Raw genomic sequence first — 15499 nt, 5'->3', positions numbered from 1 at the left:
CTAGAAGGGAACCCTTGGCATGCTTGCTGCAAGTCTGGGCAGCAGGCGGTGACACACCTGTAGGCTGACACTTCAAAAGACAGACATTTTGAGCAGAATGGTGTCTAATCAGACACTCCAGTTTTCTCCATCCATTTGAGAACAAAGTACGATCTTTGCCATGTAAATAAAGAAACGAACAGGAATAAATTTGTATAACCCAGTCCAGAAGACTGAGATTATAAGATCTGATGCACAACATAAATCCATTGCATTTACTTTGACACATAAAGAACGGGATGATTATACTCTTTATTCTTCATTTTCAGGGACTGAAATGGTAATTGATGCTTACATTTTATATTTTATATTAAACACTTCAGAATAAAAGTTCTGTTAAGTATTCCAAGCCCCAGGATTTATGCATAAGTATGCAGAATAGAGTAAGCAAGCAAACCAGGATCTGAAATAATTTTAGTTACGGAATCTTAATGACATGTGATCCTTAACTCACTGAATTCCAGTTAAAATTGATTCTGAGATCCCATATATAACTCAGCAAGTATGGTGGTGAGAAATTTAGAGCTGGTTATGAGGATCCAAGGGAAAACTCTAAGAGTCTGCTCATCTTATGGAGGAGCTACTGTGGTAAAAAAATGGCACACCAGACATCAAATTATAGAATGGTCCACTTATTCCTTGTTTGGGCCTTGTGACATTGTGATTTATAAGAAATAAATATTTGGTCTTTATCTGTTCCTGGCATAGTGTGCTTAAAACTCTGCAATTTCCTAAATGAAGAGAGCAAAAAAGGGGTCTTTGGTTATGGAAATGACTTTTAGAAAGCCCCTAGGTCACCTAAAGATGAAGGCTGGGTGTCCTACCCCTCCTGACTTCTGGGGCAGGGAGAGGAGCTAGAAATTAAGCTGTCACCAAAGGCCAAGGATTTGATCAACTATGCCTAAGGAAGTCTCCTCGAATACCCAAAGGACAGGGTTCAGAGAGCTTCAGATTGGTGAACAGGTGGAGATGCAATGGAGAGAGAGGATATGGAAACTGCACACCGGACCCACATACCTTACACTACGTACCTCTTCATCTAGCTGTTCTTCTGTATCCTTTGTAAAAAACCAATAAACCGAAGTACATGTTTCTCTGAGTTCTGTGAGCTGCTCTAGCAAACTGAGTAGGGAGTTGCAGGGACCTCCAATTTATAGCCAGCAGGTCAGAAGCACAGGCGATCATTTGGACTCAGGCTTGGCATTACAAGTGGGGTGAGGCAAGGGGGCACAGTCTGTGGGACTAAGTCCCAAACCAGGGATCTCTGATTCAGGGAGAAAGTGTCAAAACGGAATTGAGTTCATTGCTTGGCGGTACTGGTAGGCACACCCTGGAAGCCTTCATGGGCTCTCAGGCCATACAGAGACTGAGATTCCTGACAATTTTCCCATCAAAGTGAGGGAAAGTCCATTTTCAATGGCAAAATAAAACCTAAGCAATCCTACAGAGTTCACCTGATAGATTTTATTTTGGGAAATATTACTGATCTGTGAACTCCCCAAATCTGAAACCATGCGGTAGGTATGTACTTGCAAAGCCAACAGTGGCTGCCTTGGGAGTCGGTTCTCACGAATGTTAAGACGTACTCACTTGCCAATTTGGCCTTCCAGATCCAAAGCCTTACCTTCTTAGATGTGTCTAAATAACACGACCAGCTCTTTTTAGCGTAGGTGACCTTTATGGACCCACCTACCACCTGGTAGATTCATCCATAAGAGCCACTTGGTTCCTACTGTGCAGGCCACCCCTTAATCTTTGCCTGTTTTACTCAGGAGCATCTTTTGCCTAAATGAATTCCTAGGTTTGTCTGTCTCCTCCTGACAATCCCAAAGCTTACAGATTATTTTAACCTTTCAAATTAAAATTAAGCTCTTAGAATATTCAATGAAAAAAAATACGGAGTCGGTCTTCTACTTATTCATCTGATAAATATTTTTGGAGCATCCACTAGGGGCCAAGGTCTCCAGATACAGCGGTGAGCATTCAGACAAAACTTCTGTCCTCGTGGAGCCTATGCGATGGTGGTGGTGACTAGGGAAGGCGGTGGGATGTGTAAGTGTGTGTGTGTGTGTGTGTGTGTGTGTGTGTGTGTGTGTGTGTGTAAGAATAGACAGTATATAGAATAGACACAGTAAACAGGTAAATTCTATAGATGTCATAAGGCATTAAGTGCTATATAAAGAAAATGCTGAGGGTAAGAGTGTTGGAGGAGGGAACACAATTTTAAGGAAGGTGGAAGAGTTAGAAGAAATGATACCTTTCCTTCAGCAGTTCAGTAATACTTGGCTCAGGAACCAAATGAGATACATTTTGCATCCCTAGGACCTAGGACATAGCAGGACTTAAAACAGTTGCTGGAAAAAATGCCCATACTCTGTATTTTGCCAAAGCAATGCTATTTATAATAAAGGGATAGGTTTATCAGACAGCCAATCAGGAAACAGATATAGTATCTGGTATCAACAAAACAGCATACCTTAAAAGCAAACCCTTAGAATTCTATCTCACAGTACCCAAAACAATAATCCTACAACTCTGGCCCCACTAGAATTCTGTGGACACAAGCTCTCCAGGATAATCAGGACCATCCTTCCAATATTCCTGTCACTGTGAAATAAAAATGTCCTTTGATCACCTTCAAGTGGTAAATATGCTACCTCTTCCTTTAGACCAATAGAAGAAAGAGAAATGTAGCGTGGGAAAGGTGGTAAGGGTTGGCAATCTCAAAAACTCTTAGGGATAGGGAGAAGACGTAAATAAAACAGATTATAAAGTATAACCACCCTTATTTAGGCTAAGATGTTAATCACTGCAGCTCTTCCTCCCATCGAAGTCACAGGACAGTCATGCTTCCTTGCCTCACTCAAGAATCAATCTTTGTTTTCTTTCCTTTCTTCCTTCCCTTTCCTCTTCTCTTTTTTTCTTTCTTTTCCTTCCTTTTTTTTCTTTCTTTTCCCTCCTTTCCTTTTCTTTCTCTCCTTCTCTTCTTTCCTTTCTTCTTTTTTTAAGTAATCTCTCCGCCTAATGTAAGGCTTGAACTCAAGACCCTGAAATCAAGAGTTGCATGCTCTACTGACTGAGCCAGCCAGGCAGGTGCCCTAAGAATTTTTTTTCTTAAAGTCTTGTTACTTTAGTGGCTCTCTATGTGCACGTCAGCTGATGAGTGTACAATATAATATCATTAAAAATCCTCAGGCTTTCTCTGCAGTTTTTCCTCCCTGTGTGGCAGTCACACCGACATTGACATTCAATCATACACAGTCATTCATTTACTGAATAAATATTAATGGATGCCTATATGTGCCTGAATGATTTCAAGTGCTGGGAATACAAAGGCAGACAAGGACAAAGCCGTTGCCCTCAGGGAGCCTATATTCAAGTGGAGTTAGACAACAAACAGATAAACACAGAATACAGTGTCAGTTCGGAATGAAGCAAGTTCTGGATAGAAAATGATGGAGGTGTATGCAGGTGTACAGGCCGTTTTAGGGAAGGCAGTTGTGGTTAAGTAGTCTCCAGGATGGCCCTAAGTATCCTCAACTCCTGATAGTCACCCCTTGTATAATACCCCTTCAGTGTGGGCTGGACTTCATTAACTCACTTCCAACAAACAGAATAGGGCAGAAATGAATGACAGATGTCACTTCTGAGATTAAGGTATAAAAAGACTGCGGCTTCCATCTTGAGTTTTCCACTTCCTGGATCACTTGCTCTGGGGGAAGCTGGATCCGATGGCAGGAGGCAGTCCCAAGTGAGTGAGCTTGGGAGCAATCATCCACCCATCCCAGCCTTAAGAGGACTGCAGCCCAGATGAGACGTTGATTGCATCCTGCGAGTCGGATTTTTCCAGCTAAGCTCCAACCAGATTCCTGACCCACAGAAACTGTAAGAAATGTTTTTGTTTGTTTTGTTTTGTTTTGAGCACTAAGTTCTAGGACATTTTGTTATACAGTAATGGATAAGTAATACAGTGGTCAAGGATGTTTCCCTGCGTAAATGACCTTGAAAAGAGACAGGCCATGTGAAGATTTAGGGGAGGAGAGTCTAGGGAAGTATAGGACAGGTGCCAAGGCTCTGAAAGGGGCACCAGCTAGGCAGATATGAAAGAACTGAGAAGGCCACTGGGGCAGACGGTCACAGGTGATGATGTGGGAAGACAGACCAGTTGGTACAAGCCAGCTTTGAGGTCTCCCACGGATAATGAGACAGAACCAATACTATGAAAGCCACTATTCTAATCACCACTAATTGGCTTAAGCAATAATCAATATAACAATAGTGATAGATAATATTTAAGTATTTATAGTAGGAATTGTGCTAAGTGCTTTATTTCACTCATTCTTCACAATAACCCTATAAAGCTCGTATTTTATAGATAAAGAAACTGAGGGTCAGAACTGTTAAGACACTGTCTTGTATTTACAAGTTAGAAAGTGGTGGAGACAAGATTTAAACCAGGCCTCTGACTTTAGAGTCCCTATCCTTCACTTCTATATAGTACTATCTTGAAAGAGAGGCCCCAGAAAGAAAGCCACTTTCACCCTTGAAAAAGAAAAAAAAGGCAAACTCCAAACCCTCAACTGTTGTTTAAGCCACGGGTACAGTCTCCATCTGCTACATGCTCTAGGAGTTTGATTTTCTTGTGGAATCCTTCTAATAGAACTGGTTGAGGCATTACCTACAATGTTGAGGTTTGATCCAAGTCAGCATGGTAGCCTTAGAAAAACACACAGGCAGCTCTTCTTTTTGAAATATATTAAATGTCTTGTGTAACAAATACTGGAATCTACTGAGGATTAGTATTATTAGGTACAATACCAATATATTCTATTGTATGCAATTTTATGCTTAGCCTGGCTTCCTGTCAATATTTGTATACGCAGTACCCAAACAGGGGGCCATCTGCTCTAGTACTTGTTTTCCCTCCTGCTTAACCTTTGTCTTGAAGCTTAGGAAAGATTATGAATGTTCCATCTTAATTTCTTTGTGAAAAGAGGAGAAACACAATTTCTCTTTGATTTTTACCTATACTCTATAAGTAGGAATGCTATTTTAAAATATCATTCTTGAAAGCAATGGATGTAGCAGACTGATAACCTTTCATATAGGGGTCCACAAATTGTATTTGTCCTAGGCTAGGGGAAACAAAAATAACAGAGGAGTTTTGCTTTCCAGTTTTCACTTGGAAGAAATATGAATGAAACCAGCCTGTTTGACACAATTCATATTATAATAACATTAATAACATTGATTAAGAACATACTCAATGGGCCAGATACTGTTCTATGAACTTTGAAAATATTATCCAAATTAATAGCTATAGTATCTCTCTATCTGACCAGTATTACTGTTATCTCAATTCTACAGATGAGGAAGCCTAGGCACAAAGAGGTCAAACAGCTTGTCCAAGGTCACATAGCTAAAAACTCTACAGCCAATACCAAGACCCAGGTAGTGTGATTCCAACACCACAACCTCTTAACTCATATGCTGAAGTATTCAGGATCCCAAGCACATCAACTTCCACTCCCAAGATAGACTTTTCTTAAAAAAACAAAAACAAAAACAAAAACAAAAACAAAAAAGAAAGGAAAAAGAAAAAAGGGCCCATAAAAATCAACTCCCCTATGTATATTACCCAACTAAAACTCTTACAATATCCTACTGTCCCAGTAACTTGGTATTTTTTACTATATTCTTTACCATATATTACAAATGCACATACAGATTAAAGATTGCACCCTCCTTACATCACACCTGGACTGTTACAAATGTCGCCCAATGCACTGCTGTCTTACAACGTTTCCTTCCACTTATCCATTCTGCACCGGCAAGGGATTAAAAAAAAAAATTAAAAACCTTGGGGCATTCCACGGCTCAGGAATCTTTACTGGCTCCTTTACATTGGGAAAGAGAAAACGATTTATCCTGGAATACTCTATTTATTTTACTAGTCTGCCAACTTTAATACTCAGTGAGTTGCTGAAAGGCAGACTACACCCATCTTATTTGCTCTCTACAGTGCCTAGGACAGTGGCTGGCAGAGTAGGTGCTCATGGAATAGTCCTTGTTTCACAAGCATCTCTCACCCAACCTGGTGAGATATATATAACATATATATTAACAAATGCATATACAGATTAAAAAGATAAATGATATAATTTTAGGCACAGATTAAGAACTACACACACACAAACACATACACACAGCACTGAAAGTTCATTCCTTTAAAACGGTTTGTAATTTTGCTTTTTCATTGTTGAATAATCTGTTTTTAGAAAATTCTGAGTATAGTCTCCCATGTCCTTGGTCTCTTTTATTTCTCTGCTCAAATGTCACCTTCTCTGAAAGGCCTTCCCTAACTACTCAATGTCTCACCCTTCCTATCGCCATCCTTCTTTTACTTCCCATTTATACCACCACCTTAGATCCCATCATGTATTTATGTATTTTATATAATTGCTATTAGAAAATAAACTGCTTGTGGGCCAGTTTGTTCTCGGGTATATTCCTACTACCTAAACAGTGCTTGCAGTACTATTTATGTAATGAGTATGACTGACTGAAACGTTCCCTTTGAGGAGAGCAACTTGGTTGAGGGCAGACAGCAGCAAGATCAAGATCCAGCTCAGTGTCCCAACCCTCAACCTTCCCACTTGTAGCCCTGGATTCCCAGCCTTGTTAATGATGTGAATTCTGACATGGGTGAGGGAAGTAGAGGAGGGTGGCTGCATGCATGGACACCCAGAAGCAAGGACAGGTTGGGGAGGAGAGGAGATGGTAAATCCTGCCATACTGGTTTTGGTTGTGAGGGAGTGGTAGAAAAACAAAGGGGTAAAAGACAAGGATATGGGACCATTTTCAATGCTTCCTTTACCTTTCCTCCTACACAGACTCTGTCTCCAAGTATTGTAATTCTCATTTAGCAATTTCTGTGTATCTCCACTCCTACACTTGCATCCTCCTTACATCACACCTGGGCTGTTAGAAATGTCGCCAAATGTACTGCTGTCTTAACAGTTTCCTTCCACTTACCCATTCTGCACCAGCAAGGGATTAAAAAATAAAAAAAAAAATTAAAAAATAAATTAAAAACCTTGGGGCATTTCCTAGCTCAGAAATCTTTACTGGCTCCTTTACATTGGGAAAGAGAAAGCAATTTACCCTGGAATACTCTTTTTATTTTACAAGTCTGCCAACTTTAGTACTCAATGAGTTGCTGAAAGGCAGACTATGCCCATCTTATTTGCTCTCTACAGTGCCTAGGGCAGTGGCTGGCAGAGTAGGTGCTCATGGAACAGTCCTTGTTTCACAAGCATCTCTCACCCATTCCGGTCTGTGTTTAGCACGATACTTACTCAACACTGTATGTTAGGGCACTTTATCATAAATACAAACAATGTGTTTTCTTTGTCATGTGTATACCTGTTGTCTGCCCTCGCTCTCTTCTACTTCTCAGGGCTAGTGCCCGTACTAGGATCACATTTGCTGTACAGAGATCCAATAATCTAGGTACGGAAGGAAGTCATTAAAAAAAACTGCAGACCACACAGTAATTGTACTAAGACAATTTATAAAGTTTCAAAAAGAGAAGGAAAAAAAAAAACAAAATCAAAAACCCCAAGAATCTGAGGACAAAAGGGCTGGGCTTCGGGTCTTTGTAAGTACCTGAAAGCAGACTGGTGGATTTGGGCCCACTTCCTAGGAGCCCAGTCTGAGGGATGTTACAGAGATGGTCTCTGACTTTAAGTTATGCTTACTGAAAAGATGACTCTTTTCTAGTGATCTGGGGACTATCTACAATCTTAATGCTTCGAGGAGACAAAAAGAAGGGTGGGGAATGGTGTGCCATAGAACTTGATATGCTTTATTTCTTGAAATGCAAGACAATCTTTGATCAGAATGGTACTAAATGATCTACTTTTTATGTAGACATTTTTTTTTAAATCACTACAGATACTTTGTAGGCACCTGTGTTATACCAACTAATTAGAGCACTTACATGTTATAGCTATATGCAATTTATAAATAATTAGTTTGTAAAGTGCTCTGAAAATAGAAAGTGCTGCGCAAGTACTCAGTATATATTAAAAGCCTTTGGTATGTAATCATTTTATTTAATGATTGGCTCTTTAAAAGGCATAGTGCTTTATAGCTGAACGAGATTCCTGATTTTAAATCATTAATATTAGTTTATTTAGAGTGAAAAGCTATTAGAGAGCAAATCAGAGGTACTGATCAAGTTATTTTTTCACAGTTTATGTAAATACATTTGACTCCTACTTATGTCCCTCATCCTTTTACAGAGCAATTCAGTCTTCCTCAGGTTTCGCAGACTTTATGCAGGTTCCCCCCACTCACACCTGGCTCTTGGGTTATCCTGCCTATCCTGCCTGTCTTGCCCTCAGTTTTTTCCTTTCCCCCTCTGCCTTCTGAAGTTGTTCTGTCTGAACCTGTGAGTTTATGGCTACCCTAAACAGAACCGAGCCAGCAAGCCACATTATCAGTGATGAGAAATCCTCTTAAGAGCAATGAAGCCATGAGCTGGGGAAGCAGTCACTGATGGGTGCGTTTCCCACACGTACTGCTGGTAATTACTTCAGTCTACTATCATCATCCTATGTCCACTAATTAAGCTTTGCTTTCATCTCCTGAAGGTCTTGGTTTAGAAGTATTAAACTTCATTTAAATAATCCTGCTTACCATCCCCACAGGGATATTCAGAGGCAAAATTTTAGATGAGGCAAAGAAATTTTTGATCCTTTCCCACCTATCCCCTTAGATCTTCCTTACATCTTCAAGTGTGAACTTCCTTACAATGACCCTGGCTTTCCAGAATCTCTTTCTAGAATACTCCCTACCCTAGAACTATGACTTAGACCTTCCCTCTTCCCTGCTCCCACTAACATTTAGCTCTCCAGTGTATCTTCTTGATTGGAAAACCCAAACTAAGCCCCTTTTCTATACAATGAGTGCTAATGTTTAGCCTTCTCAGGCACTAAACTAACATGTCCAGTGCCCAACAACCTCCTTGTTAATGCCAATCACCACTTTTCTGTCCTGTGTCTCATTCAACATTTTTTCCGTCTCGGAAAGCACTGGCTTTTCCACAAGTCTTCTCACTGGTTGCTACTTTCATACCCAGCCTTTAATGCTGACGTTGCCCAGGACTTAGTCTTGGGCCAACTTCATTTATCACACTCATTTTTATGGATTTACATCATCTTGATGGCAAGAACTCACGAAGTTTCTCTGTAGCTTAGATGTTTTTCATGGCCTCCAATTCACATATCCACTGTCTACCACATTCAGAATGGAATTTTGAGTCCAGTTACCTTTTCCACTTTTCAACTTATTTTTCCCCTTAAGCTTCCCATTGTAGTACTTTGACCCCAAACCTAAGTGGGAATATTTCCCCATTACCCACATCCAATTCCTGAGGTCTGCCAGTTCTATACCAATTCAGTTCTAAAATATATTTCAAATCAACCTTCTTTTGCCCATCACTAGCTTGCTGCCCTTCCAGGCTTATGACACTCTTACAGTTCTCTCAAATCATCCCTCCACAGCACTGTCCTGCCCTCAGTTTTTTCCTTTCCTCCTCTGCCTTCTGGGTATCAGGTATCAGGTATTCAGGTATCATTACCATTGTACTTAAAATCCAAACCCCTTACCACCCTAACTCTTCTTCCCACCGAATCCATAGCCTATGCCCTTCTTCTTGCTTACCATGCTACAGATAAGCAAATCTCTCAGTATCTTTAAATCCTCAGACTACCAGTTTTCTGCCTCAAGACCTTTGCACAGCTAGCCCACCAAAACACGTTCTCCTGGGGCGCCTGGGTGGCTCAGTGGGTTAAAGCCTCTGCCTTCGGCTCAGGTCATGATCCCAGGTTCCTGGGATCGAGCCCCATGTCGGGCTCTCTGCTCCGCAGGGAGCCTGCTTCCCTTCCTCTCTCTCTGCCTGCCTCTCTGCCTAATTGTGATCTCTGTCTGTCAAATAAATAAATAAAATCTTAAAAACAAAACAAAACAAAACACGTTCTCCTTTTTGCAGTTAGCTCCTTCTCTTCCTGTAATCTTCGGAAGAACATCCCTGACTTCCATACCAAAAGGTGATTTGCTTTTCATGTTTTCTATCTTGACCCTATATTTGTTTTCACAGACTTCCAAGTTAAAAAAAAAAAAAAATTCACTCCTATTATAATGTTTGCTCTAGGAGAAGAGGTCTGTGTCTCATCCAATACTGTTCCATCCCAGGGCCTGGTATATACCAGGTGCTCAATAAATACAGAAATATATTTATCTGAAGAAGTTGAGTGTAGGAATGTAGGTTCTAGGCCAGACTGGTAGAAAGAGGTCTGAATGAAGTGAATAAAAGGTTACATCCCTTAACAACCGACATGGATTTAGCTACTATTTTCTAATTATCTAGTACCTATCAGGCACTGTGCTGCAAGTCAGTAGAGTGGATAGACAATATAAGCACTAACAATAGCATAGTGAATCTAAGACCAGAAACGCAGGAGTAAAATGAAATCACATACAAGTGTCCAAACTAGGGTGGGAGTCTGACCTAGGAGTTCTTACCTACCCTAGGGCATAGCAGAGTAAGGGTGTTCCAGGAATATGGAACAGCAAAAACAAAGGCCCCAGAGCACAGAGTGCTGGGGGTGCGATGCTCAGGTTCAAAGGCTAACAAGAGATTTAGGGTGAAGTAAGAGTCAAGTTGGGGTAGAATAGATATGAGACAAGGTTGATGAGATTAACAGGGCAGTTCAGAGCCGGTTCACTAATATTTTAAGTTTAAAAAAAAAAATCATTTTCCCAACATGGAAATTTCCTTCTCCCCATCCTTATTGGAACTCTGAGCTATACTTAGATACCCACGTAAGGACTGAAGATGTTACCTGGTCATGCCAGTTTTCTCTTTTATAATATAAACTCTTGACCTACTTAGGTCCTTTCTGGCAAAATATTTTGTTAGTGTCCTGAAATTAAAGCAGCAAACTGGCATCTATCCTATAATATGCTACCACAAAGATGGAGCTAGATCCTACCTAACTCTCCTGTGAAACGAGAATTCTCACAAGTTTTTCAAGTTATTCCCCACCTTTGCCCAACCTACCAGTCAGAGCAAAAGATGCAATTCTCTCATGATTTACTAAAAATAATCTAGCAAGAAGCTAAGTCCTCCTCCCACTTCCACCTTTCTTTCTTTCTTTTTTAAGCTAACCACAGTCTGTCTGGAGCCATGCTCTACTGCATCTCTCCCTCTCCCCCAATCACAGCCATGAATGCATATTCTTTTGAATTCCCTTGATCAAAGCCCTTGTCTAGGCCTCTAATTTTCTTCTAGCTTTCTTACTTTCACTTTTGGCTCAATGAAAAGAAAAAAAAAACAAAAAACAAAAACAAAACCAAAAACCAAAAACCAAAAAAACCAAACAAACCCCTGGCACAGTCAATCTTCCAGATGAAGCAACAGAAACCACTCAAATTAGTTTAAATAAAAGAGGGAATTTATTAGATAAGTACAAAGGTTCTTGCGGGGATTCCAACAGCTGTAATGGGTCATAGCTAGAAGCACGCCTTTCTGAAGGACAGATCGTGTTGTGATTGCAAACTTCTACTTCTGGGTTTTGCAAGATCACGAAGAGAATATCCTAGAGGATGTCCTCCCCGTATAGTGCATAAGAGACTAGAATGTGGATTCATTTCTGCTTGCTTTTTGATCCTTATATTCCTTTATGCTGGCCTCAAACTTGTCCAGCACATGTTGGCAGACATTCATGAGCTCATTCAAGCCTCTCTGAAATGGCTCAACAGCTGGAAGAGCACCTCGAGTCTGAATGCGTAAATTAATTTTGCTCTCTGAAGGATGGGTTGTAGTGTAACCACAAAATTCCACTTCCGGGTTCTTCATGATCATGTAACGGAGAGAATTTCCTAGGGTATGGTCCTCCTCGTGCAATACAAATGTCACACAGTGTCTATCTGTTCCAGCTGCCTGGACCATTTCCAGGGCTGTCTTCCTCTCGCCTTCAGCCATTGAGGTCTTCAATCCAGATATTTTTCTACACACATATTTTTTATAAAAATGAGATCATACTGAATATGGTTTTGTAACTAGCTTTTTTTTCATTTACTGTATCACAATTGCAACAAATCACTCTAATGCACTCCAATTACATAGATTTATTTATTTGTATTAGCCCCTTATAATTCCTGCCTCCACAGACTCTATCAATAAATATTTAAGGATTGCCTCCAGTTTCGCCCTACTCCATCTGACAGTCCACATGGCCACAAGGGCACAAACATAAATGTTTGCTAAAATATTCTTTTGGCAGAATCACAAGAAAGGGACAGAACTGGGATAGGGTGGGCTCTGCTAGAGAATGAAAGGGTATTTAAAGGTATACAAAAACACAGATCTTCTTAAAAATTGGGGCTGCAGATCATCACCGTGCAGGCCCCACTATGGTTTCCATTTGCAGGAGATAAACTAGAATGGAAATTCTGCAAAGTGTCAATCAAGCAGGAGGGAGAAAGAGCTGAGCGCACGGAGGAGTGGCTTTATTAGCACTCTACACAGTAAGTTGGGCCACAGTTACAGGGGCTTAGGCCTGACGGAACGCACCAATACCAGCACTCGGCGAACGGAGGCCTGGTGCGTGGCCTTACGTTAGTTTTATTTACTCCTGCTGTTCTAATTCGGGTGGGCGGTTTAGAGACTTAACTCCGGCCTCATAACTTGTGCTCCCTCCAGGACACCTAGTTGTACCGAGGCGCCTCTACTCAAACACGTCCGTATGTCCTCCCCTCCCATCCCAGGCGGGGCCCCCTTCTCCCGCTCAAGCGCCCACTTCTCTCTCCTGTCCTTCCAGCCCGGCCCTCGTTGCCGGGCCGTGGAGGCTGAGGCCCCGCTCGGCCACCTGCCCCCCAGCCACCCGCTCCCGACGCAGGGCGCGGCCTGCTCCTCCCGCCCGCCCCCACCGCCCACCCGCCTCCACGGCCGTTACCTCTCCAACTCCTGGTCCTCTTCCATCGCGAGGACGGCTTCCGGGATCCTCAGGTGGTGCTGGCGGATCGGAGGCGCTAACCCATACCGTGAAACGTGCGGGCGAAGCAGGAAGGAAGGAAGGAACAACAGACGGAAGGAGCCGAGGACGGAAGGAGGGAGGAGGAGCCACAGCGGCGCGGCGAGGCCCAGCCGCTGGGCGGGGCGTGTACGTTCCGCCGGGAGGCCCCGCCCACAGGCCGGGCTCCGGGCGCGAGGAGGGCGTTGGCCGGGCGGGACTTGCTCACCTGGAGCTCTCGGAGCCAGTCAGTCCGCTGAGCTAGCGGGGATAGATGGGGTCGGTCTCCTGTCCCACCTCAAGGCCGAGACCCGCCTGTGGGCGTTTGGGTTCAGCCCTTGGCACCTCCGGCCAGGTGATGGCGAAGGGGGCGGGGCCTTACCTGCCGCCCCCAAATCACCTTTCTTCTTAGGGAGGAATCGGGCCTCTTTCAGACAAGCTTCTTGACCCTTCGGGCACTGTGTTACTCCCTGGAGGGACCCCCAAGCCTGGCAGGGGTGGGTGGTGGTGGTCAGGAGATGACAGGTTTAAACTATAGTTGATCAATACACTTTGATGAATTTCACAACAGAAAAGGTTTAATTTCAGATTGTGTTTGTCATCCGGGATCTTGTAGCTGCACACCTCAAATGGGTCAAAATAAGCCTTCGTTTTTATCTTCGTAGGGAGGAGCGAGAGTTTGGAAGTAAAGTGCTCTTCTCTCTCCTGCCCCCCGTCCTTTTTCTCCTAGAATTTTTTCTACACCTGTAATACGTACGTCCTCCCTTGCTCTGGACTTCCTTTGCCTTTTACCCTTTCGGCTTAAACCTCCTCACCTGCGGAGCCTCCCTCTCACCTTTGTTCCCAGGTGCCCCTGTCCCCGCCTTGGCAACCTTTCACCACCCGGACTCGCTACCCGCCCTCCTTTTTCCTTCCTACACCTCCTCTCTGCGTCGCCCCAGGTGTTCTTCACTAAAACCCTCCTTCATCCTTCCTCAATCTCCTACTCCCCTCGTCCTTCACAGCCCGATCAGTCCCCGTCCCTCGCACCTTACCCCAGAGTCCCCTCGCCCCAGCACACCTTTATTTCGGCTTTCCTGCGCCACCTGTTCTCTTACCCCCCACCCGATTCCCCTAGATGTTCACTGCCTCCCCCAGCTGTTCCACGCTCCTCGCCGCGGTCCGCGGTCTGCGGTGAGCGCAGATCCACTTCTTGAGCGCGTCTTCGGCGGGGGAATCAGGCGGGCGGCAGGGAGAGCCGAGACCGGGTGGGGGAGGGCCGGCGGCGAGGGGCGGAGTGGGCTCACTCTAACCCGGGAGTGACGGCCGCGGCCTGGCCCACCCCCTGAGCTCTCGGATAGGTGAAGCCGCTCTCTGGCCCGCCTCCTTCCCGCCCTGTGCTGCAGCTGGTTGGCCCAGGTGCGTGTCGGGTTGGGCGGCTCGGCCCCGGCGCTCGCCCCCGGGAAGGCAGCAGGGGCGGTTGAGAAGTGAAGTCTTGGCCAGAGTTTGCTTCTTGCCAGGAAATCCGCGGTGGTGGCAGCGGCTGCGGCGGTTCTCGGCGGAGCGGAGGCCGGCCGGCTCCCCGCTCCCTCAGCGGGCCGCGGAGAGCGGACCTGGCGCTGGGCTGCGGCGCCGCGAGCCGGTGCGCGCCCCGGGCGGCCGCGCTTTCCCAGTGAGTAACTTTATCCTGCCCGCCTGGCCCCGCGCCCTTGTCGCGGGTCCCGAGCAGCCGCCTCAGGTGCGGGCGTCGGCGGGGTGTAGGGCAGCGCCGTGCCGGGGGAGGCGGCCGACGTCTACGGCTTTGCTCTTCGCTCGCCCGGGCTGTAGGGGAACGTAGACCCGGACCCGCTGTGGGGCCGGCCGCGCTGGTGCGGGGAGGGAGGGACGGGCTGTCCTGAGCCGGGTGCCCGCCGCCGGCCAGGCGCCTGGGAGAGGCGGGAGGCCCCCGGCTGTTACCATTTGGTGGTTCCGGCCACTGTGTTGCTGCCCTCTGCGTCGTACGCTTTTTCCAGGAGGGGAGAGGTGGGGATGAGTTTCTTATTTCCTGTGTGTGTGTGAGAGGGGCACTAGCTGCCTTCCACTGGATCTTGTTCTCCAGGAAAGGAAGAGGGAGATACCCACCGTCCCAGCCTGTTGCCTCTGAATTCTCACCTTTCCCTGGAGGCTGGAGGGAAGGGAGAGCTCACATCTTCAAGGGGGTGATTTGAAAATATGGATCTCGATTTGGAAGCAGTTGCACACAAAGCACCATCCAGGAAAGACCTCAGTCGCTTCCAAAGCTTTTATGCCATATGTTCAGACAAGGACTTCTGACATAGGTAGTGTTTCTTCTGATGTTACAGTTTGCAGTTCAGGTCGGGAATCAAGACGTTCTTCTCTACGAGGAGCTACAGTACACG

The 15499-nt window shown here is 44.6% G+C and overlaps 2 protein-coding genes across 2 annotated transcripts in view; both read right to left on the bottom strand.

The window, feature by feature from the left end:
• Window positions 1-13117, bottom strand: part of LOC111158550 — a 43723-nt gene extending 30606 nt beyond the window's left edge. Inside the window, exon 1 of the mRNA XM_022520647.1 lies at window positions 13065-13117. Within this exon, the coding sequence (XP_022376355.1) occupies window positions 13065-13090 (26 nt within the window). The 5' untranslated portion in view covers window positions 13091-13117. The remainder of the gene's footprint in view (window positions 1-13064) is intronic.
• On the bottom strand, window positions 11543-13255 carry LOC111158549 (RNA polymerase I subunit D). The gene is made up of 2 exons (XM_022520646.1): window positions 13065-13255; window positions 11543-12116 (listed from the first exon to the last, which is right to left on the bottom strand). The coding sequence occupies exons 1-2, from the start codon at window positions 13088-13090 to the stop codon at window positions 11741-11743; spliced, it is 402 nt and encodes a 133-aa protein (XP_022376354.1). The 5' UTR covers window positions 13091-13255; the 3' UTR covers window positions 11543-11740.
• Between the last annotated feature and the right edge of the window lie 2244 nt (window positions 13256-15499).

Source organism: Enhydra lutris, unplaced genomic scaffold (assembly GCF_002288905.1).
Source record: "Enhydra lutris kenyoni isolate GAN:26980312 unplaced genomic scaffold, ASM228890v2 scaffoldscaffold60, whole genome shotgun sequence".
Lineage (NCBI taxonomy): Eukaryota > Metazoa > Chordata > Mammalia > Carnivora > Mustelidae > Enhydra > Enhydra lutris.
The sequence above is the reverse complement of the archived record's forward strand: the minus strand, read 5'-3'. Positions and strand labels throughout refer to the sequence as shown.

Coding starts and splice junctions, on each gene's coding strand:
- LOC111158549 (XM_022520646.1), bottom strand. CDS start 13,090: ATGGAAGAGGACCAGGAGTTGGAGAG. Junction 12,117..13,064: donor GAGGACCAGGAGTTGGAGAG/GTAACGGCCGTG, acceptor ATATGTGTGTAG/AAAAATATCTGGATTGAAGA.